General features: G+C 37.2%; 1 protein-coding gene and 3 pseudogenes across 1 annotated transcript in view; 2 read left to right on the forward strand and 2 right to left on the reverse strand.

Annotated features, from left to right (window-relative positions):
- The window catches only part of LOC150008365 (gastric triacylglycerol lipase-like), a 40,137-nt gene extending 30,072 nt beyond the window's left edge, over nt 1–10,065 (reverse strand). The window contains exons 1-4 of the mRNA XM_090278927.1: nt 9,941–10,065; nt 5,060–5,182; nt 523–634; nt 237–354 (exon numbers count right to left, since the gene is read on the reverse strand). Coding sequence (XP_090135053.1) covers nt 237–354; nt 523–627 — 223 coding nt within the window. The 5' untranslated portion in view covers nt 628–634; nt 5,060–5,182; nt 9,941–10,065. The remainder of the gene's footprint in view (nt 1–236; nt 355–522; nt 635–5,059; nt 5,183–9,940) is intronic.
- LOC150008366 (ras GTPase-activating protein-binding protein 2-like) lies at nt 5,177–6,027 on the forward strand (annotated as a pseudogene).
- LOC150008367 (ras GTPase-activating protein-binding protein 2 pseudogene) lies at nt 6,125–6,733 on the forward strand (annotated as a pseudogene).
- Nucleotides 10,066–22,521: 12,456 nt separating the features above from the next.
- LOC150008368 (UDP-N-acetylglucosamine--peptide N-acetylglucosaminyltransferase 110 kDa subunit pseudogene) lies at nt 22,522–25,880 on the reverse strand (annotated as a pseudogene).
- Nucleotides 25,881–27,951: the final 2,071 nt, after the last annotated feature.

The following is a 27,951-nucleotide window of genomic DNA, read 5'->3' on the forward strand; positions in this document are numbered from 1 at the left end:
GATCACATATTATTATAATCATGTTTATTTATCTATCTCATTTGCTTGATGATCTCCTAGAAGACTGAAGGTACAACTTCATCAGTGTGCATTACCAGAATGATCAAGACTCATTAAGTGTTCAGGGAAAAGTAAAAGGAGGAAAAAAGGGAAGGGAAATAACAAGGAAGTCATGAAGGGAGGAAATGAAAGAGGGAAAGAGAAAGGAAAAACAGAAGAGGAGAGGAGGTTTATACCTCCATTCTCTGAATTATTCTTCCCATAAGGAATTCTGTAAATCTCAAGAATATAACCGTCTTCAGTCATGACATCATATTCTTCACTTGGGTATCCCCAGTAAGAAATCATCTGACTCTGATGAGGAAAAACAAAACCTTTTAAAGCTTACTTCTTAAATGCATCTGGTAAGTATATATTATTGTATTTAATTTAGCATGTAAAAACTTAAATCTACTATAATTTGAAATCATGGTAATCTCTTGATTTTATAGTTGTATTTTAAAAAATCTTTTAATAACTTACAGCATTCATAGATGTTTCAGGGCTTGCAGGATTTGATCCTCCAAAGAAACCACGTGTAGTTCCAAGTGCAGATATCAAACTCACCACTCTTAGTAGTGACCACATTTTGGTTCTGCCTGAAGTAGAATAATAATTTGTGCTATGGTTAACCTATGATACTTTCATAACACTCCTATTTCATGTTAATTTTATCTTCATGTAAAGTACAGAAATGCTTAGGTTTCATTATATTTATTTTGTTGAGAAAACACCTGGGACATGTGGATAATAGCACAGGCGTTTTAATGCTTAACATGTGTTCACTCTATTTGATTCCTTCTGCTTAAGAACATTTTCCATTTGGTTTAGAAGTGATGTTGAATGAAACTTAATTGATAAAGTTGTATTCTATTCTAATTTTCTAGCAGAATATTATATTTTTCTTATGCCTTTTGTTAAAACTTTGGCCAACTTATTTTGAGATTCCAAAGTTGGGGAGGAGTGAGGCACTGTGTGGGCATTTGACCCTTCTAGATTCAATCTCAATATAATATGTATTCAAAACTATCATGATATTTATAATATTGTTTATAGTATTCTCCACAAACATTTATTGATTTGAAGTAATTATGTGGATTTAAAAGCTACCTCACCTTCTAAATGTGCTACTGTATCTGGAGTAATGTGTGAATATAACTTTAGGAAAGTTTTTGCTCTTTTGATATTTTTTATGTAATATGACCTGGTTGAAATTACTTAGGTAGGCCTTGACAAATATTAATTGACAATATATTGGATAGTAAAATAAATGTTTTTCACAAGTGTTTAGCAATTAAAAGGGAAATCAGTATAAAATCAGTATCACGATTTGAGAATTATTCTAGCTACTTCCCAATTCAACCCACTTATATTTTACAGGTAAGAAATAGCAACCTATTTCCTAGATAATTTAATGATAATTTCAAGTAAGCTAACTTAGTGCTATTGGTTAAATGATCAATCTTTCACATAATTGCTTTATCAAAATTGGCAGGCTTTGGAAAGGTATTTTAAAAAGTCAAAAAACATATGTCAAACTCCAAAAAGAATCAGCAAATCTTATGATAAAAGATTAATTTCTGTACTATCTAATTAGCTTTTACAAATCAGTAAGAAAAAAAACCACAGCAATTGAAACTGGTATAGTGTATGTAAAAACTTTTCATAGAAATAAAAGTGTCTTAAAAGCTTAAGACTTAAAAACATTTGCAAAAATTCTCAATTTAATTTTTCATCAATATAAATTAAAACTACTGTTACAACAATTTTCACCTATCAAATAAAGTCTGATAAATTACAGTAATGGCAAAGTTAGATAAAATAGACACTTAAATGTTGTTTATGAAAATATAAATATTTGAAAATCTTTAAGGAATGTGGCAATACTTATGAAAATTTATAAAACACTTATGAAAATTTAAGATTCATATCCCTTCCAATCCACATTTAGAAATTTAACCTCAAAGACAATTACAGATGTGTCTACCTATTTGTACTAGAATGTTCAATACAGCATTGTTTATAACAGGAAAGACTGGGAACAATTTCAATGACTATCAGTAGAGAACATAATTTTATAAGTTATTCCGCAACCATACCACAGAATGCCATGCATAGTGTTTAAAAGAAAACAGTGAGGTAGATCTGTGTGCTTATATGAAAAGTTATCCGAGAGGGACTGTAATTGCAAGGCATAGAAAACAGTGTATTTAGTATATATAGTACAGTAGATATATTTCTGTTTATGAAAATGAAAATGTATCATTTAAAAAATAAAAATAAAGCACCAGAATTGTTAGGCTTTTTGTAGCTATAAAGCAATACAGGCCAACAGAATAGTCACAAAGAAAATGTATTTGCTAGGAAATAAATAAAATGTTTTGCATAGAAATTAGCTTAACTGATTTAACGTACTTACTAGCTCTAATCTCTTATAAAAACCTAGTAGGTTTCAAGTTACACTGGGTTTTCCAATGTAAAACTTATCAGTCTTGCTTGTCAACATGTGGTCCTTGGAGCAAATGGAGACAATAACTAGGAATTTCACATATACTCAAACTCAGTAGAACTGAACTAGTATTCCTTCAATTTTTACATTTTGAATAAAATTACAACTTATAAGCTTTCTTTTTCTCCAAATGACCATTTTGACAGCATTCTACTGTTTTGATCTTCTGATGGCAATTGTCACTTGTTTCTCAGCACAGACAGAATATTTGACATTAGACCCAGAGCATCTAAAATTCCTTCTATGTTATACACAAACTACAAGTTTGACAATTTTCAGATATTAAGCTGGGGAAAAGGCTCCAAGGAAGAAGAGATATTTGTCCTCCAATATTTGAAGGAATGCTATGTGGAGTATAGTTTTATATCAATTCATTTTCAGTGTTCCAGAAACAAATAATTCAATATATATATATATATATATTTTTAAGAAACTACAGCATCTTAGGAGCAATATTTGGAGGTCACACATGGAAAGATTTAAATTCTATATAGTGAAGACTTGTAGGATTCAGATTATTGGAGTTCAGTGGCGTTCTTTGGAAAGTGATGAGTTCTCAGTTGCTGATGATATTTCAACAGATGCATAATACCATTTGTCATAATTCATGTAGAGCACTTAGCATAGTGCCTGACTTAGAGTAAAACCAGACTGGAACTCTCAAGACCTAAATCTGACCCTCTGGTCTAATAGTTTTGTCTCTTATTTAGCAAAGGATTTAACTTAATATGATAGGATCTCTTAAAAATAGATTTTTAAATGAAAGCATTTCATTACAATAATATTTTAAGAAGGGATAAACTAATATGTAAAGACCAACCAATAGTGTTTTGACATTCAAACCAGAAGGCTTTGATCAAACATTTCAGGTATCCATAATTTTATACCATTTATTGCCTCCACTAAGTGAGGACATTGACCAATAGTTTGAGTTATCAATCATTCCAAATACCCAGTCATATACATGTGCTCAAAGATGTTCAGAGGCATAATAAATATCCTTAAAATTCCGATGACAAGTTCTAGGATAATAACAGTAACTAACATTTACAGAGTGCTCACTATGTGTTAGGCAGTGTTCAACATATTATATGCGCAAGCAAGTTACCTTCTCTAAGATGGTTTTTTCTTCTATAAAATACAGCAAGTGTATGTCCTGAAGTTATATGAGAATTCATTAAGATAATAAAAGTAAAGTTCTTAAAAGCATGTTAGGCATCTCACAAACCCTGGATAAATGCAGTTATAATTTGTATCATCTCATTTAATTCTCATTCTGGCCCTATGAGATAAGTAGCATTATACTCATCGTTTTACAAATGACCAAGCCAAAGATGAAAGAAGACTTCCCCAATAAGTGTGTGGAAAGCAACTGAGCTCACATTTGACACTAGGAAGTCTGTTTCCAAAGATATGTTCTTCTCCATCATAATGTTTTTTAGGATGACCCTAGGCCAGCATCTGTAATAAACTACTTGGGATATCCCCAAGGATAGTACTTAATTTGATGCACACATACTTTGGGGGGTTTATAATTTGAAGATATATATTGTAGTCTATGAAATTTAACAATAGTATTATTAATATTTAATTAAATCACTATAATTTGTGTGAAATTAAATTGTTCAACATAACATATTAATACAGCCAGTTTATATGACACCAGAGGGCTGATCTATTGCTTCTCAAAAGGGAGAATAAGAGATACAGCACTTTCATATTAGACATTCATAGCAAAAATGCCAAGTTAATAAACAAATTTGTCCTCTAGTAATTAAGAATTTTATGTAGATATAAAATTACAAGAAAAAATAAAACCAATTCCAGAGGGTTAAGCCTTAGATTATATAGATTAATATGCAACAAATATCTAGGTTTTTTAAAATGCACAGTTGGGTCGTGGAAAAATGAATCTAATAATTCAATATCAGTTTTTCTCAGCAGAAATTATACTCAAAGTCTCCTAAGACATTCAATTATGTTTCTTTGGATGTTTAGTAGTGTGGTTAAACTTGTATTTACTTCTTATATAAAAAAGATTCAACAATGTCCAGAATTACTCATCTACTGATTAAATTGATATAATGTCTTTAATATACTACATATCAGGATGTAAAAGGACACACCTAAAAATCAAACACTGCATTCAATTTGGCATAGAGTTGAGTTCTCACTTTTAACTTTTAATAATCACAAATATCGACCAAAGGAATTATGATGATTAAGAATGATTTAGAAAACATTTCAAATGTCCTTGATAGTTTAAACATATAAAACTGTTGAACCAAATGTACAATGTAAATTATTATGTAGTATGGCTCAGATGAAGAGGCCTAAGATGAAAAAAAATGTCCTCTTTTACAAACAGTGCTTAAAATATTCAGACTGCATGGTTAGACAACCACCTGCAAATACATGTAAATCAGGAAGGATTCTTTATTATGGTCTTTGACCAGGAGTCTCCAACCCTGCAGATAATGGTCTAGGTAATATACAAAACCCAGCCCTTACCTTTAAAAATATATAGAGATGCCTGTGTTCCTGGTTGCTCACCACAGTGCCTGGTGCCTAGAATAGTTGGTTGTGAGAGAGAAGGAGCTCTCAGCTTTTCAAGCTTCCAAGGCTCACATGTATCTGAAGGAGAAAGAAGAGAGTAACAAGAATTCGGGGCAGTGTGTTAAATTTTATGTGACTCTCCTGCTGACCTCCATGTGAGTACCTGCCACGCTGTTGGTTGGAACAGTTGACATTGTGGAATATTTATGAAGCTTAATCAAGTGCTTGTAAGACAGGAAGCGTGTGAGGCAATTTTATACTTTGCTGAATAAAGCTCCAGAATATTTGTACAGGTTTTATGGCAGGCATTCTCCTATGTTCATGATGGGTTAGATGCTAGCAGGAAGGACCAGGAGGCTGATTATGGCCAAATAATATACACCACAAAGTATTGTCTCTTAACTTCAGTGAATGTCACATCAAATTTGTCAGGTAGATATTCATGCAACATTGAGCGATGGAGTAGGTCTCCAGGTCATGGGTTTTCTCTCTAATGGTGGACAGCCATAGAGGAAGTTTATGCAAACCTTTGTTCTGGCTTCTGAGGGATTGGTTCCAAATAAGTTTTACATTCACAATGATATGTTTTGTTACAGGATGAAGTACTTGGTGATAACTAAACCAGCACTTTAGGGGGAATAAGAATAAGAATAAGAAGAAGAAGAAGAAGAAGAAGAAGAAGAAGAAGAAGAAGAAGAAGAAGAAGAAGAAGAAGAAGAAGAAGAAGAAGAAGAAGAAGAAGAAGAAGAAGAAGAAGAAGAAGAAGAAGAAGAAAGAAGAAGAAGAAGAAGAAGAAGAAGAAGAAGAAGAAGAAGAAGAAGAAGAAGAAGAAGAAGAAGAAGAAGAAGAAAGAACTATGTCCAGAACCTGTACAAGAAAATGCTAACGGTGGACTCTATGAAGCTCACCCTGTGACTAATTAGAGAAATCTAGTTCTCCTACCACTGCTGAGAGTAGATATTAAACCATAGTTGTGTTTCAGTAATCTCTGCTGAATGAACAAGGAACCAAAAAATAGCTTGTTCTCATCCAAGGGGGTCAAGACCAGGCAGAGTAGATATAGAACAGAATGAACCTGATCACTGTAGAATAATTCATTATCCTGTCAATCATCAACTTTTTGTTGCCAATCTACCACATGATATTGATGAAAATGAACTGAAAGAGTTCTTCATGACTATTGGAAATGTTATGGAACTTCACATCAAAACCAAGGGTGGGGGAAAGTTTCCAAATTTTGGTTTTATAGTTTTTGATAACTTTGAACCAGTTCAGAGACTCCGAATTGCAAAACCAATTATGTTTCAAGGGGAATTGTTTAAATGTGGAAGAGAAAAATAAAGCTGCAAGAGAGTGAGAAGCTAGAGATGGTGGTGATGATAGAAGGAATATAAGGCACAATAATTGAGGTGTTGGTGGTGCACATGGAATAGTGGGTGGTAGGATGATGTGTGAGCAGAATAGAATAGGACCTCCTCCATAAGGTGGCCTGGCACGGACACTTGGCTCTCAAAGAAGAACCAGGCAGGTAGAAGGCCACTTCACAGGACAGTGTTGCTGATGCCTCACTTTGGCAAAATCTTTGCATCAATACATGCTTCATCATGTTTTCACTCTTGTTAATTTATTTTGGCTTAGGTTAGAAATCTGACACAGTCTTTTTGATCATTTCTTTGATGTGAAACACATCTTTGGTTTTGAATTAAATTGAGGTGGACATTAGTTCCCCAATTTCACAACAGGATCCACATTGTTAATTTATAAATCTAGACTTGGAGAATTAAGGACTGAGGAATGACCTTATCTTGAACTATTTACAGTGAAATGAACTTTTTAAGAGGACATGCCCAATAAATTCATGTTCTTTGAATCAAAAAGTACTCTACCACATATTTTAAGTGTTACTGTTTCTGCCTATTAATGTTGGAAACACAAATAGGGCAATTGGGAAATCTTGCCTTTTTTTCTTGGCTCCCCCCAAAATACAAACCAGCAGAAACTTATTATGTAGGCATCAAACTGCACTAACACATATTCTGAACTAATTAACATTGATATCTGCAATAGGAGGCAACAGGGGCAAGAAAAATACTTTTCTTTTTTTTCCAGGAGAGAGTAGTTTGAGAAATGATGAAAGCATTTTCTCTGCTTGTTATGACCAGTGTGTGTACACATAAGCCGTAACAAGACTGCACATGTAGTCTAGAACTCCACATGCTAGGATCTTGAAAACGAGAGCAGATTTAGTAGCTCCATATCTCATATTTTTTTACCTGCCTCTCTTCAGTACAGGGATGGCTAGCAGCTCAACAAACTCTCCTCTTTTTCCTTTCTTTAAGCTGTGTCCAGTGAAAGTTGTCTTTACTGTATATTTGTAAGACACATCATTGTGCTTTTATTAATATATTACAGCCCTGCTGGTAATTTTAATACAATATAATGTATGAACTCCTGTGCTTCAAAGTAAAACAACTGCAAAATGTTGAAAAATCAGTGAAGCATATAAAAATTGCAGTATCTTTAAAATAGTAAAATTGACTAGTATATTATTCATTTTTTTTGATAAAGGAAAGAAGTTTTTATTCAAAGGCAGTCACTTAAGTCTATCAAGTCATAGCTTTAATCACTTAAACTTATCAACTAAGGCTAAACTTTAACTCCTGGATTCACCTATCATACCCCATATTAGTTTTAATTATCTCATATCTATAGGGTTAGTTTACAAACTAAAAGAACATAAGATACAAAAGCTACACAATTTTGGAAGAATGGCAGGCTTCTGCCTCAGAGTTCATCTCCTCTAGAACATCCAAAGAATGAACCTGCCACCCACTGCCTGGCCAGCCCAACCCTAGGCTGCACCTGGAGTTCCTTCCCAACCAAAATATACCATCTATTGGGAAATGCAGGCAGCTGCAGCATGATCATCCAGGCATCCTTGAGGAAGAAGATACAGAGAGCCAGAAAGATCCAGCCTCATCTTCTGTAGTTAACAGCTTTCTGTTCTCTGTGGGAGGGAGTCTCATGTGTTTGGGAGGGAGAGGGGAGGAGGAAGTGGTTATTTGAATAAGTCTCTTGTTGACTGTTCTCTTAGCATGAGTGTGAGCATTGAAGTGGATCTCTTGAGAGCTGCTTGGAAAAGCCAATCAACTTGATGTACATAATTGACATTTAAAAGCACTCAGATTCCATAAATGGCAAGTAAACCTGAAGTGAGGACACTGCAATTTTCAGAGAAAAGAACAGCAGCTCTTAAGTGTTTGCATTTTCTATTTGGGAGCAGAGTAATGTCATTAATTGTGCACAGTTCTTGAACTGATGTCAGCAACCAAGTAGCTCTGAATTTAAGTCTGGGATGACATCTTTTATTTTTAAATGGATCTCTAAACAATTCTGTAAGAAAACTTTGTAGCTACTGGATTATTGTCTGTCTTTATAGCAAGTTCGAGTAAACCTCATGAATGGCATGCGGTACATATAAGTTTCTGATGTTTCAAGCCAGAAGTGGTAAATAAGCGTGACCACTTAAAGGGGCTTGTTAGCATGGAAGACTTCTCCATTCTATCTTGGGAAAAACAAAAATGCACTTGACATGGTAGCAAATTAGTTTTGAATCATGAAAACTACTATTTAGTAGACTAGTAAATGATGCACATGCTTTGTTTTCACGTACTGGGCAATATAAGTACAATTAAATCTGTCCCTTTGTTTCTTTTGAAATGAGGTCTTCCATGTTTGAAGAAAAGTCTTGCCCTATTGCATATCTTTTGTGGGCACAGATATCTAATGATTTCTATTTGGGGGGGCTTACGGATGATTTATTGTCCTTTTTAGAGCACTTTTCACACTTTCTACGTATAGTACATAAAGTTATTACCTGAAAATTAAGTTTGAGTTTTGAAACCTTTATCAAACTACATTTAAATTAGTGGTTTATTATCAATGTTCCTTATAGCATATTTTTCCTCTACTCCTTTACTTCTTTCTTCCCATTTCATATATCTAAAATTTCCAATCCAGGATATGGCCCTCCTCTGGCACCAAAAGTAACAGCAGATGTTAAGTAAAATAAGAAAGTAGAACAAAGTATCATTCAGCTTCAGTATTAAAATACCATGAATAAAACATTAAAACAAGAACTGCACTAGTTCCCCAGGGGCCCAGTCTTCTACCTTTATGCAGTGGTGCTCTGGTGTTGACTTGCACACTCTTGCAAAAGCCTATGGTGCACATCTCTTACCAGTTCTGTTTTTGTAATATGTTAACATAAGAGACGTTCAAAACTATAGAGAATTTTTATGAGTTTATTTGAGTCAAACTGATGACAGTTGTGGGGAAGCAAAATCTCAGAGAATTAAGAAAATGCTCTCAAAAATGGCAGTTTTTGGAGATCCAAGATGGCGGAGGAGTAAGTGGAAGCTACACTAACCTCCTCCCAGGACCTATCTGGAATTACAACTTAATTGTGGAGAAATCACCTGGAATAACCCACTGAATACTAGCTGGAAAGAAGCCTTATTACCAAGGACAGACAGAAAAGGCTGCTTCATCACAACATGACTGATAGGAAGTATGAGATGGGAGAAGTCTGGCTGGGCTCCCATGGGTAGCAACTGAAGGGACAGAGAAATATCTCAGCAGCCTGGAGATCCCCCTGAGAAGGGTGGGATCTAACCCCCCAGCTGGACTTCCCAGCCTATAGCAACAGAGTAGAAAATAAAATAGCATCCAGCTGTGAAAAGCGAGAAGCCATGGGTTTTTTTGCTGGTCTGAGAGAAATGGCTCAGGACTACTCTTAAAGGGACAACATATAAAAATATATTGGCACTCACTTACCCTGGGCTCCAGCAGAGGGAGGACAGAGTGGACTGGAGATGCTTAAGGAAAGTTTGGGGCAGTGGCTTTGAGGAGAGAAATGAGGGAGCAGTCAACCAGGTCCTAGTGCTGACTCATTCCACACACTGCCGGCAAGCCACTCCCCTCCAAGTGGTGTCAGCCTGAGGGGAAGCAGTAGCTCTGCCCACAGGAATTAACCTTCCCTGCTCTCAGCGCTTAAGCCTGATGGATGACCACAGATTGAATATATTAACAATTTAAAGAGACAGACAAAGACAGTAGATCACTGGTAGTCTCAAAGAGGCTATCTAGGCAGAGACTGGGACATGATCTGACATCACCAGGGGTAGATCCAGGAAGTAAAGAAAGTGCACCTCTATAACAGTATGCAAGACATGGTAGGAGGAGTGACTCTCAATCAACTAACTGGAGGAAAGGACCCACCAGAGAGCAACACAACACAAACAAAACCCAAGTACAACCAGACAGTCCAAATAAACAGCATAAAGAGAACCTCAAGAGCATCAAGTTCAGGAGATCAAAGTGACTGCACCACTGAATCCAACAGGTCTCCTACCACAGAAGGTCACAGCACGAAGACAGGAAGTCAAAGTAGATCAATCTAAGAAGCAGAAAAAAACAAGAGTCACCAAAATGGGGAAACAAAGAAACAACCCTCCATTAAAAGGAAAAGAGGAATCCCTAGAAAGACTGCTAAATGAAATAGACATAAGCAAACTGTCAGACATGGAATTCAAAATAATGATTATAGGGAAGCTCAATGAACTCAGTGAGCTCAAAGAAAACTATTAGAACTCCAGGAGAACTATGAAGAACTACAAAGAAGCTATAAGAAACTTACTGAGAACTATACCAGCATTAAAAAGGACATAGAAACTATCAATAAGAGCCAGGAGGAAATGAAGAATACAATTTCTTAACTGAAGAACATGGTAGAAGGAATCAAAAGCAGGCTAGATGAAGCAGAAGATCTGATCAGTGAGCTGGAGGACAACATAGAAAAAAATTCCCAGACAGTACAACAATATGAAAAAAGATTTTAAAACTATGAAGAAATTTTAAGAGCTGTGGGAAAACATGAAATATAATAATATCCATATCATAGGAATACCATAAAAAGAAGAAGAGGAGCAAGATATAGAAAACCTGTTTGAAAAAGTAATGACAGAAAGCTTTCCTAACTTGATGAGAGAAAAAGTCACGCAAGTCCAAGAAGCACAGAGGGTCCTGATGAAGATGAACCCAAACAGACCCACTCCAAGACATGTCATACTTAAAATGGCAAATCTCAAACACAAAGAGAGAATCCTAAAAGCAGCAAGAGAGAAATAGCTAATAATATAAAAGGGAGCTCCAATAAGGCTATCAGCAGATTTCTCGACAGAAACACTGCAAGTCAGAAGGGAATGGCAAAAAATATTCCAAGCAATAAAAAACAAGGCCTACAACCAAGACTGCTCTATCTAGTAAGGATCTCATGCAAAATGGAAAGTGAAATAAGGAGTTTCCCAGGCAGAAAAAGGCTAAAAGAATATATCTCCACCAAACCAGCATTGCAAGAGATGCCTAAGTGTCTGCTTTAAGAATATGAAGAAACAGAGAGAGACAGAGAGGATCACAAGTACAAAGGGGGAAAATTACAATGAATAAGTACCTATTAGTAATAACCTTAAATGTAAATGGATTAAATGCTCCAATAAAAAGACACAGGGTGGCTGAATGGATAAGCAAACATGACCAACATATATGCTTTCTTCAAGAGACGCACTTCAGAACAAAAGATCTACAAAGACTGAAGGTGAAGGTATGAAAAAAAATATTTCAAGCAAATGACATGGAAAAAAACCTGGGGTAGCAATACTTATATCAGACAAACAGATTTCACAACAAAGGCCATAAAAAGAGACAAAGAAGGGCATTTCATAATACTTAAGGGAACAATCCATCAAGAAGAAATAACCCTTATCAACAAGTATGCACCCAACATAGGAGCACCCAAATATATAAGGAGAATCTTGGACGACTTCAAGAAGGATATCAACAGCAACACATGTACAGTGGGGGAATTTAACACTCCATTGTCAACAATGGCCAGATATTTTAAGCAAGGAAATACCAAGAATATTGTGGCACTGAACAACACTCTAGATCAAATGGACTTAGTTGATATATACAGAATTTTTTACCCCAAAGAAACAAAATATACATTTTATTCAAATGCATATGGAACATTTTCAAAGATAGACCACAAAACAAGCCTTAACAAATTCAAGGAAAATGAAATTATATCAAGCATTTTCTCAGATCACAATGGCTTGAAACTAGAAACCAACCTCAAGGAAAAAAGTCAAAAACATTCAAATTCATGGAGATTGAATAACATGCTATTAAATAATGAATGGTTAATTATGACATCAAGGGATTAATAAGAAGGTTTCTGGAAACAAATGAAAATAAACATGAGAGAGAGTCTGGGTCCCTCAGAGTGGATGAAGAAACTACTCAGACACTCTCCATCTGTGAAAGGAAGGGAGGAAGTTTTCTCTAGTGGAAAATCACCCTCGTTTCTTTATTAGCCAGGGTTTTTATCCACTTTCCAAATGCGGAAGTACTTAAGAAAAATATGCAGCCCTTCCCCAAATGGTAGGGAGTGAAAGGGAAATGCAGATCAATACAGGGCTGAAACATCCAGGTATTTTACACAAGTTCAAAAGCATTTCCTCTTACTTAATTGTTCTGTTCTTCACATTTTACTGACAAAGATTTGAGGCTTTACAGAGAAAAAAAGAGCAGGTTTCCTTTTTCTTAAAAGCCACTTTGCATTTCTGTTCTATCTTTAAAATCCCCCAGAGGGTGGGATTCAGAGAAGGCCTGAAAGACAACCTGCCAGCGAAGGGCCCAGTGGGGTGCGGCTCCGTACAGCAGTCAGAGTCTTTTAAACCAAGCCTGTCTGATTCCCACATCTCCCATGCCTTTCTGTCCCCCACATAAACACGCAACAGCCCTAAACCTATGGGACACAGGAAAAGCAGTCCTGAGAGGGAAGTTCATAGCAATATAGGCCTACATAAAAAGGAGAGAAGAATCTCAAATAAACAACCTAACCCTGCATCTACAAGAACTAGAGGAAGAACAACAAACAAAGCCCAGAGCAAGGAAGGAAATAATCAAAATCAGAGCATAATTAAATGACATAGAGACTAAACAAACAATTCAAAGGATCGATAAAACCAGAAACTGGTTCTTTGGAAAGATAAACAAAATTGACAGGCCTTTATCAGACTCATCAAGAAAAAAAGAGAGAAGACCTAAATAAATAAAATCAGAAACAAAAGAGAATAAATCACACCTGATACCACAGAAATACAAAGGATTATAAGAGATTACTATGAACAAGTACATGGCAAGAAATTTGACAATGTGAGTGAAATGGACAAATTGCTGGAAACATATAATCTTCTAAAACTGAATCAAGAAGAAACAGAAAACCTGAATACTGATAACAAATATTAAAATTGAAGCAGTAATAAAAATCTCCCACACACAAAAGCCGTGGACCAGATGGATTCACAGGCAAATTTTACAAAACATTTAGGGAAAAACTAACTCCTATCCTTCTCAAATTATTTCAAAAAATCCAAGAATAGGGAAGAGTCCCAAACTCTTTCTCTGAAGTCAGTATTATCCTAAATCCAAAACCAGGTCAAGACACACAAAGAAAGAAAACTACAGGACAATATCGCTGATGAACATAGATGCTTAAATCCTCAACAAAATATTGACAAACCAGATCCAGCAATACATTAAAAAGATCATACACCATGATCAAGTGGGATTCATTCCAGGGATGCAAAGATGATATAGTATTCACAAATCAATCAATGTAATATACCACATAAACGAAATGAAAGCCAAAATTCACATGATCATATCAATAGATGCTGAAAAAACAGCTGATAAAGTTCAGCACCCATTTATTATAAAAATGCTCAGCAAATTCGGGATAGAACATACCTGAGCATAATAAAGATCATATAGAAGAAACCTACAGCCAACATCATATTCAATAAACAAAATCTAAAAGCTTTCCCCCTAAGATCAGGAACAAGATAAGGATGTCCACTCTCTCCACTTCTATTCAACATAGTTTTGGAAGTTCTTCCCTGAAATATACTTAATGTTCAAAATGAGAACTTGAGAGACTGTCCAATGAAAGAAATTCTTTACTAGAAGAAAATATAAAGGAAAAAGAAATGACTTTTATTTGAACAATTAGATGAATAAGCAAAGTAATCCGTTATGTATTCTGCTAGTAAGTGGCAGATATAGGATTATAACTCCAGTGCCAAATGCTAGTGCCTTTTTTTTGCACCTCACTCTGATGCTATTAATACACTTATTGTTGTAATAAAGAGCCATGAGGCTGCTATCCACATGATCTCTTTGCTATTGCTGAAGGAGGGAGTCATAATTATGAAAAAGACTTTTCCCAGCCATTCTTCAGTCCTACAGAATAATGCTATTGTGGTTCAGAGTGTTTCTAAGCCCTAATTAAACAAGTCCCAGAGAATCAACATGTATGAGTAAAGTGACCCACAAAGAAAATTTGGGAGAAACTACTTGTGTTTCACCACACTTTGAAACCACTCTGTGAACAGTAAGACAGTGGAGAATCAAACTCTCTTCTTGAGGCATGTAGAGAGATGTATGAGGGGTAAAGTTTCACTTAACATTCAAATATTTTCTTGTCCTAAACTCACTGAGAAGAAATAAAAAAGTTAAGAATGGCCCTAGAGAGTCAAAAATTTATCTTGAAATGAACACCTGAATTGTTATCATTTTTTGTCCTTCCATAAGGAATTCTATAAAGGCCAAGGATATAACCATCTTCAGTTACAATATCATACTCTTCATTTGGGTATCCCCAGTAAGAAATAATTTGACTCTATGAAAAAAGAAAAGCAAACCTTTCAGAATAAGATTGTTAGTCAATTAATATAAACTAATTAATCTAACTTATTAATGTAATAATGAACTTTCATATTCTCCTAACTTTGGTGCTGTTTTTATCTTCACCAATTCACTGATTTATTCAGTAATAAGTACTTATAGATACCTAGTAAGCATTAACCTTATACAATAGGAATTTTTGGATATATAAAAAACAAAAATCTCTGTCTTCAAGGAGATATCTCAGAACTAACCCATTATTCTTTTTTTAACTACTAATAACTTACATTTTTACCTACTCACCCATACATATACAATTTTAAAGTATTTGTTTATCTATAAATGTTTGCATGACTAGGCATATAGCTAACTGTTCTTGTTATATTAAATAAACATGGCTGAACTTTTTCCAGACACACCTCGTATTAGTTGACCTATATAAAAATAAGAGTGCAGAAATATAAATTTGACTATAAATCTGTTAAATAAAAAATAATAGAATGGTAGCATTCACTGTTATTTTACCAGCTTAGCACTTATTTTCTAGCAACTTACAATATTCATTTTTATTTCAGGGTTCGCAGATCTTCGATATTGAAAGGCACCATGAGTAGTTCCAAGATTTAGTATAAAACATATCACTTTGAAGAGATACCACATTTGGGATCTACATATAAAAGCAGATGTTGATACTATTAAAATTAGAGCAAGTAATACCATTTGACTGTTTAAATAATTTTATGGGGTAGAAAATATTTCCATTTTCAGATAAGAAAGCTGAGGCTCTGAAAAATTAAAGAATTTGTCTAAGGATACACAATGTGTAATTGTCAGTTAGGCTTTATATTCAGGACTGCTTCATTTCAAAATCCATGATTTCCAGCTACCCTGTTTTGTAGCACAGACTTCTTCTTTGAAGTCTGCATTATTAGCATTGTTTAGCCCAACTCTGAGAGCTTTATCATATATTTAAAGTTAATTAAATTCATAAGGTATCAGTATTGATATAGAAAATATGAGTAAGACTAGCCAAAACCTTGATTAAATAAACTTTTATGGAATATCACACCACAACTTTTTTTTAAGTGCACAAGGAGTATTCACTAAGAAAGGCCATATGTTGGTCATGAAGTACTACTAAATTTCAAAAATATTAAAATATTGCAAATTATGTTCTCCGATCACAACAGAACTAAATTGGAGGTGAATATCAGTTTTTAGAAAATGTAGAAAAATCTCAAATATTTAAAGTGCAAACAGTGCATATATGAACATATGAATAAGCCAGCGGTCCAAAAAAGATAAACCGTGTAACATTAGAGAATATTTTGACCAAATGACTAGGACAGTATACTGTTTCTTAATATGTTGGATTTAATTGAAACAGGGCTTAGGGAAAATTTATAACTGCTAAGATACCTTGTTCACATAATAATAAATAGATGACAATAGGAGAACTTCTGTTAAACAATGTCACTTAATTTTGTGAACTCTTGAATTACATGTCAAAAATATAATGACTTGAAGATGGTGACATAGGAAGCTCCTGAATGTCCCTCTTCCCACGGACATACTAAAGAAATATCTACCTACACATGGATTTCTGTAAAAATCCAGAAACTACCTTAGCAACTTCTGCACATCAGACAAATAAGAAAATATCCACATCAAAATGGGTAGAAAAGGCTGGAACACACTCACACCATAAATCCCACTCAGCACAACATCATACAATTTAGAGGGATTCCCAAACTCCCAGCTTTTTCCTGAGAGCAAAAGGTTTCAACACCACATCTAGGGCCCCAACTTTTAAGTCATTCACCCCGGCAATGGACCACCTCTCCCAAACACCTAGGTGTGAAAGCCAACCAAGCTTTCATCCTCGAGACACATAAGGCTATAGCAAACAAACAAGCAGTTATTAATGGGCATGAGCACTCAGTGCACCTGTCAGTGTACAGGGAGCTGGGAAAAGTGCTCATCTCTGTGTCTTTCCCTAAAGGGGGTGGGTCTATATTTTGCAAACTTCCCAAACTGCTGACTGAGGATCAGGCAGCTGATTTAGCAAGTATCTGGGTACTTACTGTTATCCTCGCCTTTGGGACACTGATAAGTCTTGGCATGGTCTCAGTTAGGGGGAGCCACTGAGAACAAAAGTGTCTTGGCTAATCACAAGGTCAACAACTACAGTATGAGTCAGTCTGATTCATGAGGTTAATCACTTACCTGAGACCACTCTTTCGAGACTAGCAGAGGTGACTGTTTTAGCTGATGCACAGAAACCAAGAGAGTCAAGAAAAGTGAAGAAAGAGGGATATGTTTCAAACACCACTAGCCATCAGAGATGCAAATTAAAACCACAATGAGATGCCACCTCACATCAGTCAGAATAGCCATCATCAACAAGTGAACAAACAACAAATGTCGATGAGGATGTGCAGAGAAGAAAACCTGAGTGCACTGTTGGTGGGAATGCAGACTGGTGCAGCCACTGCGGAAAACTAAAAGTGGAACTTCCTTTTGATCCAACGATTCCACTGCTGGGATTATACCCAAAGAATCCTGAAACTCCAATTCAAAAGAACCTATGCACACCTATGTTCATAGCAGCACTATTTAAAATAACCAAGTGCTGGAAACAGCCTAAGTGCCCATCAGTAAGTGAGTAGATTAAAAAACTGTGGTATATTTACACAATGGAATACTAAGCAACAGAAAGAAAGAAGGAACCCTTACCTTTTGCAACACCATGGATGGAACTGAAGAGTAATATGTTAAGTGAAATAAGCCAGGTGGCAAAAAACAGATACCATATGATTTCACCTATAAGAGGAACTTAATGAACAAAACAAACAAATGAGCATGAACCAGAGGCATGGAAACAAGGAACAGACTCACAGTGACCAGAAGCTCTCCTACAAGAAGTGGCGTGGCGGAGAAACTTGGCTCTGGAAGTGGAACTGGGCAGATGGAAGGCCACTTCACAGGACAGTGCCAGTGAAGCTCCATTGTTGGCAATCTTGGCATTGGTACATTCTTCATTGTGTTTGTGTTCCTAATTTTTTTTTTTTTTTTTTTTTTTGCTTTTGAATGTGACACAGCTTTTTTGATCATTTCTTTGGTGTGAAAAGTATTTTTTGGTTATGAGGTGGACATTATTTCCCCAATCTCACAACAGGATTCATTCACACCGTTAATTTATAAATCTTAGACTGGAGAATTAAGAACTGAGGAATGACCTTATCTTAAACTATCTACAATAAAAGAAAGTTTTTAAAAGGGCATGTCCAACTGAATTCAGGTCCTTTGAGTCAAAAATAAAAAATCCTCTGCTTCACATTTTGTTTAAGTGTTACTGTTTCTGCCTATTAATGTTGGAAACATAGATAATGCAATTGGAAAATCTAGCTTTTTTTATTGGCTTCTCTCCACATCCCAAAATACAAACCAGCAGAAATTGTTGTGCACTCGTCAGAATGAACTAATGTGTACTCTGAACTCATTAACATTGACATTTGTAATGGGAGGCAACAGGGGAAAAATTCTTTCATCCTTTTTTCCAGTAGAGAATAGTATGAGAAATGATGAGGGCATTTTATCTGCTTGCTGTGACCAGTGTGTACACATAAACATTAACATGTCTACAAGTATATTTCAGAAGGAAATCATTTAGTTTGAACTAAATTTTAAAAAATCAAAACTTTAAAGACTATGGTCTTCAATACTTGACCAGATTTAGTATCTAAGATTTTTCTACCTACCCCTCTTCAGTACAAGGCTGGCCGGCTGCTCAACAATCTCCTCCTCTTCTTCTTTTTTTCGTTAAGCTATGCATAACGAAAGTTGTCTTTACTGTATTTTTGTTGTTTGGTAATGTAATAAGCATGATGATGCCTTCTATTAACACATCATTCCAGTCTTGCTGGTAATTTTGTACAATATAGTGTGTGAATTCCTGTGTTGCAAAGCAAAACTGCAAAATGTTAAAGAAGTCAGTGAAGTGTATAAAAATTACAGTATCTTAAAAATTACTAAAAATTGGCTTTAGTTAACAACTAAAATTAGTAAAATTCTTCCTTTAATTAACAGCTTTCTGTTTTCTGTGGCAGGGAGTCTTTTGTGATTGGAAGGAAGATGAAAGGAGGAAGTTGTTATTTGAATAAGTCTCTTGTTGACTGTTCTCTTAGCATGAATGAGAGCATTGAAGCAGATCACATGAGAGGTGCTTGGAAAAGACAATCAACTTGATGTACATAATTGACACTTTAAAAGCAGTCAGATTCCAACTATAGCAAATAAACTGGAAGTAAGACACTGCAATTTTCAAAGAAAAGCACAACAGCTCTTAAGTGTTTGCATTTTCTATTTGGGGGGCAGAGTAATGTCATTAATTGTGCACAGTTCTTGAACTGATGTCAGCACCTAAGTGGCTCTGAATTTAAGTCTGGGATGACATCTTTTCTTTTTACATGACTCTCTAAACAATTCTGTGAACAAAGTTTGTAGCTGCTGGATTGTTGTTTGTATTTACTACAAGTTCCAGTAAACTGCAAGTATGACAAAGGATATTCAATTTTATGCTTGAAGAATTCAGTACATATCAGTTTCTAATGTTTCAAGCTAGGAGCGGGGTAAATAAGTGTAACCATTAAAGCTGCTTGTTAGCATGGAAGACTTCTCCATTCTATCATGGTAAAAACAAAAATGCACTTGATGTAGTAACAAATGAGTTTTGAATCATGAAAACTGTTTGCTATTTAGTAAGCTAATAAATGATGCACATATTTTCTTTTCAATGTACTGGGAAATATAAGTAAAATTAAATCTGTCTTTTTTTTCCCCTTTTGAATGAGGTCTTCCATGTTTGAGGAAAAGTCTTGCCTTACTACATATATTTTGTGGACACAGATATCTAATAGTTTCCATTTGGGGGGACTTAAGGATTCTTCTTTGTCCTGTTTAAAACACTTTTTACACTTTCTGACATATAGTACTTAAAGTTATTATCAGAAAATTAATTTTGAGTTTTGAAGCCTTTATCAAACTACTTTTAAATGAGTCATTTATTGTGCTTTTATAGCATATTTCTTTCCTTTACTCTTTTATTTCTTTTTTTCCCATTTCATATATTTAAAATGTCCAATCCAGGTCATGCCCTGCCACTCATGAAAACTGTGGCTCCCAAAGTAATGGCATGTTTAAGTGTAATAGAAAATTAGAGCAAAATGCCATTCAGCGTCAGCCTTTACATACCATAAACATTAAAACATTACATGGACAAATTTATTTGGTGATTGTTCACCTACCATACTGTTCACTTTTAACATTTGTCCGCTTTCCAGTGAACCACAGTAAAAATATTAATCTACCATTACTGTAATTTGCTGATTTTTATAGTACTATTCTTTTTTTTTTTCTGTAGCACAATTTAAATGTTTTACTTTTTTGATAAAGCATAGCATAATAGAAAAAAACCTCATTTCCAGTAATATCTATATCTCTATTCATAATTAAGTCTTCCATAGACCTGTTACCTGGAAACCAAAGCCTGTCACAATAAGCAAAGCTTTAACCAGAGTGGCTACTTTTCATGCCAGAAAAAAGCCATCCCTATAGGAGGAATGATGTGCTATGGAAAAGGGCTGGAAGGCCACACAGCCTTGAGGGCACTAGAAGTATATCACCCTATTATTCCACATTAAGTAGTTTGGTGAATTGCAAATATCACTATCTGCAACCATGCTGGCAACCTTTAATATTTCCATCAGATAAAAAATAAATTAAGGAATTCCCTAAACCGATGTTCTTTGATTCACACTGTTAAAAGATAACACAGTTCATTAACACATAATTCTGGCTAAGAATTATACTTGAGACTCCTTGTTCAGGTTTTGGTTAACAGTAAGACTTTCAGAAATTCAAGTTCTTATTAATAATTTGTCAGCTAGAATACATTCAGGCATCGGCTGCAACTACAGAATAGGTACACTGCCTCAGTGCTTTGGGAAGACACTATAATCTAGAATACTACTAGCAGACAAAAAATTATCTGTTACTGGATAGCATAAGTGCAGTACAGCAAGACAAAACATATTCATATGTTGGTTTGTTTAAGCCTCGAGTCCTCCATCCTTTGTTGAAATTCAGTAATTTTATTCCTGTGGTTTAAAAATCAAGCTCCACGTGGCCTAAACTGGAATTTGTACTTCAAACCAAATAGCAGTACAGTCCGCTACTGCTGAGGCCGAATATATACAGACTCCAAGACCAAGTCCGTAAGACAGTTAGTACATAATTCCCCTAGAAGGTCTGAAAAACAATAACTCATATACATAGCTGGTCCTTTAGTGCTTTTTACCTATAACATATCTTTGATGGAAGTTATTTAATGTAGTCACAAATAACTATAACTTACTGATCAAATATTTGAATACTTATACTTACCTGGGATTTCATTTCTGCTGACAGAAATAGGAAGAACAGGACTCACTTTAAAAAAAAAGCAAACCTTAGAAAGGGAGGCAAAAATTTTATCACACACTATCACTCTGGCAGCAGCATAGAGGGGCAGTTAGTTGACGGTAAAAACACTGGTGAAGTAGGTGAAAACTAAGCCAAAAAAAAATCAGTATTATTATCATCAATGATAGTACCACAACTGTGCCCTTCATAATTAATAATCATTCTTATGAATTTCCACTTGGAACCAGATAATGTGTTTCAGAGAAACACTCCGGGATGTTCTGAATCAGACTTGGTTTTGTTAGCTGAGTTACAGGAGAAATTTTAAAGTAGGGTTAGGGGAAGAAAATAGACTAGAAAAACAATTCTGAGCCATCATCTAAACCAACAAAGCACTGATAGCTCCAAACATTAGGTTAGACAATCAAACAACTGATATAGACTCAAGTGGTTTATAAAACCTATAAAAGACTACACCAGCAAAGTTTCCATTAATCTGTAGAACTCAGAAACTAAAACAAGGAGTAACATTTTAGCTTAAAACCTTATCTCAAGAGAATCATATATACTTCACATGAATAAAACACCTGAAACCAAACATTTTTAAAAACTCCAATACCCAAATATAAAGAAGAAATTAATTCAGAAGATTCAATCAAGCCACAGAATCACAAAAATGGCTGGACAGTTCAGATCTCCCTACCACACTAAGCATCCCATGGCAGACCAAGGGCGAGCAGACCTTCCAGACCTATGCACCATCTGGTTGCTGCAAAATTCTATGGAGATTCCTTGTAGAACAGCAGTTTCCATCTCTTGGGTCTCTCCCTATCTTGCACGAAGCAACTCCGGCTGTGCTATTCTATTATCATTATTTGTCACCCATCTGTAGCATGATACTTATACAGACAAGTAAAAGGTCCATTATCTAGTTCCCTTTCCCCTGAAGGTTTAGGCTCAGGTAGGGAGGCAATTCTGTTGTGCACAGTCTTTTTTTTTTTTTTTTTTTTTCAGATTTAATGTGTTTTATTGATTAAAATATTACATTTGTGCCAATTTCCCTTCCCTCTGCTCCCCTCCACCCAGTGTCCCCCCTCCCTCCAGTTGTCCCCCCCTTTTAGATTATGTCCATTAGTTGTGATGCACAGTCTTTAGTTAGGCCCACTCAGTGACTTCAACAGGCTTAATCATGTGATCGGGTTTGTTGCCAGCTGCGTAATGCTCCCACATCTGTAGATAGAGCCGCTCTAGTTCCATTGTGTACTGTTTGGTGTTGAAGAGAGGGCTAGATATTCTCTGTTTCCAGACTTTGCCACGAATTTTCTTCAGGTATTCTAGATCAGTTCCCAGTTTCACAGCTATATCTTCATATTCTTGTCTATTTTTAGCAATAAGCTCAAGACAACCTAAACAAGTGAGCTGGGAAGCTGCTACTCGGGAAGCCAGAGTTTCTCCTGGCATAGTCACCATGGGTGTCCCAGCCCACAGGACATCCATGCCTGTAGTGTGCCCATTACAGAGTGGGGTGTCCAGGCAGACATCTGCGAGCTGGGCTCTCCTGACATGTTCCTCTTTAGGAGCAACAGGTGAAAAAATGATACGGTTCTGGGGAAGGCCCATGTTTTGTGCGTACTGTTGGATATTAAGTTCTCCTACTGCTGGAAACCGCAACAGCCACAGCACGCTATTGGGAACACGCTTCAGAATATTTGCCCACATCTGCAAAGTAGAAGGGTCAATTTTATATAACTGATTAAAGTTACAATACACAATGGCATCTTCCGGTAACCCGTACTGAGAACGTGTGGTTACAATAATGGTACGGGGAACCTCCTCTCCAGTGGCAGCCTTATTGTTGATCTGGGTAGTTGCCAGTCCGTTGCTAATACTGAATCCATTAATTGTTACCTGAATTTGTCCTCTGTTAATCATTTCAATAACTGCTTCTGCAATAGTATTCATAGGGATAACTGGCATATTAAGAGCTGTATTACTGCTTTCTGCATTGTCTCCTCCTTCAGGACATTTCATCTTGATAATTTTCACATCTGGTAAACTATCAAGAAATGCTTTGAGGTGAATGCCATTCAGAACAATCCGATTGTCATAAATGTGCCCATTGGACTTAAAATCGATGACTGCCTTTTTCTTCAGATGAGGGAACATATTAGCATGATCCCCAATAAAGAAAGTATGAGGCATATAAGCTAGTTTCTCAGAATACTGCTCAGCAACTTCAGCTGGTGAGGTCTCCTGATCAGTGATGATATAATCCATGAAAAGTGCCCCACTAGTTCCAGGGTATCCCAGCCACATTGCCTGAATAGGAGCTGGCCTGAGAGCAAAGAGCTCATTTCGAGCTCCCTTGGTATAACCATTCATGTTCACAAGAATGTGTATACCATCCTGATGGATGCGATCAGCTGCTTTTCCATTGCATGGAATCTGAGAAAGATCAATGAAATGATTAGCTTCTGCCATCACCTTCGCTCGGAAGTTTGTACCATCATCTGGGCTCAGAGCATAACAGAACACCTCAAATTTATCAGGATTGTGCATGCCTGGGATAGACTGCATGAGGTGAGAAGTAGGATGATTCCCAAAGTCAGAACTCACGTATCCTACACGCAGTCGACCATCGCTGAGCTTCAAGTCCTTTGGATGTTCATATGGTGGTTTATGAAGGACATTAATGTTATCCAAGCAGAGGTTCCCATGCCTCTCAGCAATAGCCTTCCTGAAGCCATGAGAAAGAGGATAAAGCATACTATGATGAGGTTGCACAGAAGGCAGCCTATTCTTCTCTAACTGGTCAGCCACAATGCTGACCAACTTCTTCATTCGCTCATCATAGTCTGTCCAATCACAGACAATCTGCAGGCAATGAGCCAAGTTGCAATAAGCATCAGGAAAGTCAGGTTTAAGTTTCAGAGCAGTGCGGTAAGAAGCTATTGCTTCTGGAATATTTCCCAAATCCTTGTGAATAGAAGCCAGATTGCTGTGGGCATCTGCAAATGCAGGGTTAATCTGAATGGCACGAGTGTAGCACTGCAAGGCTCCCTGGACATCCTGCATCTCCTTTAGCGTGTTTCCCATGTTAGAGTAGGCATCGGCAAAGGTAGGACTGATTCGAATAGCCTCTTTATAATGCATCAGCGCTTCCTGCAGTTTTCCCTGCTGCTGCAGTACACTTGCTAAATTTGAATGGGCAGCAGCAAACTCTGGGAAGACTTCTAATGCTTTACGATACAAGCGAACTGCTTCTTCAATGTTTCCCTGTTCTCGTTTGATGTTGGCTAGGTTATTCAGTGAGTCTGCATGGGTGGGACACAGCCAGAGAGCTGTAATATAACAATATTCTGCCTCAGCAACACTGCCCTTCTCTTCGAGAACATTGGCTAGGTTGCAGTAAGCATCGGGGAAATGTGGCTGCAGTTCAATAGCTCGCCTGTAGGTGACTATTGCCAGATCTATTAGGCCTTGCTCATAGTATACACAAGCCAGGCTGCCGTGCACCACTGCGTGATTTGGACTCAAGCTTAGAGCACGAAGGTAAGCTGCCACAGCTCTGTCAAAAATCCGTGCCTCTTTCAAGACATTTCCTAAATTGATATAAGCATCCAGAAAATTGGGATCAAGAGTGACAGCCTTTTCAAAATGATGAATTGCAAGCCAAATTTCTCCTTGTGCATTGAAAACACAGCCAAGATTACTCCAAGCTACTGCAAAGTTCGGTTGCGTCTCAATTGCTTTCAAATAACATGCCTTGGCTTCTTCCAAGCGACCCAGGGCTTTGAGCAGGTTCCCCAGGTCACTGCAAACACAGTACAAATCAGGACCGTACTGAAGAACAGAGACGTAAGCTTGTACTGCCCCTTCCATGTCACCTGCTGCGACCAATGCGGCTGCCAGGTTGATATAACCATCGATGAAATCTGGCTTGAGACGCAGTGCATGCCGGTAATGCTCAATTGCTTCCTGCAACTGTCCTCTTTCCTTGTACACGTTCCCCAAATTCGAATAGGCTTCTGCCAGAAGGGGGTTCTGTTTAATTGCCAGAGTGCTAAAGTGAGCAGAACTGTCCAGCCTTCGACACTGGAAGTGTATAGACGAAAGTAATAAAAGCACACCAGTATTGTCTGGCTCTTGTCTCCAGAGCTGCATGCAGTGTCTCTCAGCTGCCTCAAAATCTCCTGCCTGATACTCTCGATGTGCCAACTCAGCTAACCCTTGGAAGGAAAGCATACGTTTCGTTGGTTCTGTGCTGTCGGCCACGTTGCCCACGGAAGACGCCATCTGGAGCTCCTTAAGGGAAAGCGAGAAGGGGGTGGATGAGTCCCGCTGTGCCGCCACTACTTGCACGAACGTTTCTAGAGGTAACAATGAGAGGGCAGCAGCCGTACCAGTGCTCTGGCAGGCTTGAGCGGTGGCAGCACTTACAGGCTTCGAACCTTAGGAACTCGGGCTGCCTATCTACCTCTCACGGTCTTGAAATGGCGGCTACGGCTCCTCCCTTTTATGGTACTATTCTATCCTAATGACACTATTGCAACTATCTTGGCTTTTGTAGGTTTAGAAGACAATGGATTGTCTAATCTTTATTACTGTAATGTGTTGGGCATTATATGCTAGTAGAATCTAGTTTAATTGTTTCAGGTAAAAGTATTCTTTCAGTTTTCACTTTGAATATGTTAGGACTAAAGAAACAATAAACAACTGGTATCTGTAGATATATATCTAATCTATATCTATATATAATCTTGAGGAAGGAAATCATCATTTAATAATATGTACCTCATTTTGAGGACTGCTGTTCTACAAAATACTTCAATTTCTTTTGCAATGTCCCCCATTAAGTGTTCATCCAGTTTTTGCTTGAAGGCTTCTGAACCAGCAAAGCTACTTAATGAGAAAATCTGTTTCTTTTTGGATGTATCTACCTGAAATTATTCCTTAAACATGTTATTTGAGTTAAGACAGAATCTACTTTCTTGTAGTTTTCATTGGTTGTTTCAGGATACTGAAAATGTTTAATTCTTTGTCTCCCTTTAATGTCTTTCACATATTTGAAGATAAGTTTCATGTTCTCCTTAAGTCTTTTCTAGCCTGGAAATCTCTATCCTCCTTAGCTGCTCAAATAAAGTAGTTTCAGGCCTGCTTACCATCCTGGTCACTTTTTTGGGGGGGTGACACAACTTTCTGAATGATCCTCTTAAAATCTGGGATCTAGCACTGAATTTAGCATTCTAGATGTGGTCTGGCCAGTCTAAAGTACGGGATTATAACTTCTCTTGGTCTGTACATTACAATTCAAATCATGGCACACCCTCATATTTACTTTTTGTCTTAACACCTCTATTATACTTATAATGCATAATGACTAGGGTCAACCAAAATTCTAAGCCTCTTTCCTTGATTCAGTAAAATTAATTTTTAGACACAAGGGTAAGATTTTTAATATCCTTGTCCAATTTTCTTTTGGTTAAATTTGTTTCAGTGACTGCCTATTAAAATACTTAAAACCATGATTATAAAATAGCCCCATGAGGGGGGGACCAAGATGGCCGCAGAGTAGGAACAGTGTTCTCAGCTCGCTCCTGTTAAGGAGACAATCCAGGAGGAACAAACTCGGGGAGGAATGATTGAGTGAGTGGGAATATCTGATAACGTGAACGGGGAGGAGATCGTGGGAGCAGCGTGGAGGGGGGTGGAGGGGTTTATCACAAACTGCAGACTGAGTCATTCTGAGACTCCGTGCGTTTGCAGTATCAAGCCGGAGAGCTCACTAGCCGGGAGTGAATTCTTGTAGGGAGTTAGGGAGAGGATTTGGCCGAAAAAGCCAGAGGAGGGAGAGAACAGTGAACAACCAGGACTGGGAGAAACTGTGTGACCTGAGTCTAGAGAGAAACATCCTCAGCTGCAACCTCTGACGGAAAACTCGGCATCCCGGGCGCGCCCAGCACTAGCGTTAGGGCCCTACAGAACAAAGGAGCAGTTTTGGTGCAAGGAGACGGGCCGCACAGAAAAACTGCTGCGGAACTCCGGACCGGGGAGAACTGTGTTCTTGAAATCAGTGTTTGCTCTTTAGTCGCGCTAGAATCCCACAGAACAAAAGGCAGGTTTGGGGCTAAGAGAGAAATAGGATGTGCAGGGAGTGTAAGTAGGGAAGAGAGCGGAGGCGGAGGTTCTGGAGGGGAGACTGTTTTAGGGCAAGGAGAAGGGCCCGCAGGGCGGCAGAGAGCTCCGGGGAAGGAGAGTGCTGCGCTGACTGACCACACTAGAGTCCCACAGAACAAAGGGACGGTGCTGTGGCGGGAAGAAAGATAGAGCGCGCAGGCCGATAGACAGGGAAGCCAGCGGAAGCGGTAGCTCGGAATAGAGAAAGTTTTGGGGCAAGGAGAAGAGCACAGGCAGGAAAGCCACTGCAAAGCTCCAGACTAGGGGAGAGGCCCTGGGCAGGAAAGGGCCACTGAGCCCGGCACTTTGACCGACTGTGCCAGAGTCCTGCAGAACAAAAGGACGATCTTGAGACAGGGAGAGAGGTGGGGTGCGCAGGCATATAGACAGGGAAGAGAGCA

The sequence above is a fragment of the Furipterus horrens genome, unplaced genomic scaffold, assembly GCF_987537825.1.
Source record: "Furipterus horrens unplaced genomic scaffold, mFurHor1.1.pri manual_scaffold_5, whole genome shotgun sequence".
Lineage (NCBI taxonomy): Eukaryota > Metazoa > Chordata > Mammalia > Chiroptera > Furipteridae > Furipterus > Furipterus horrens.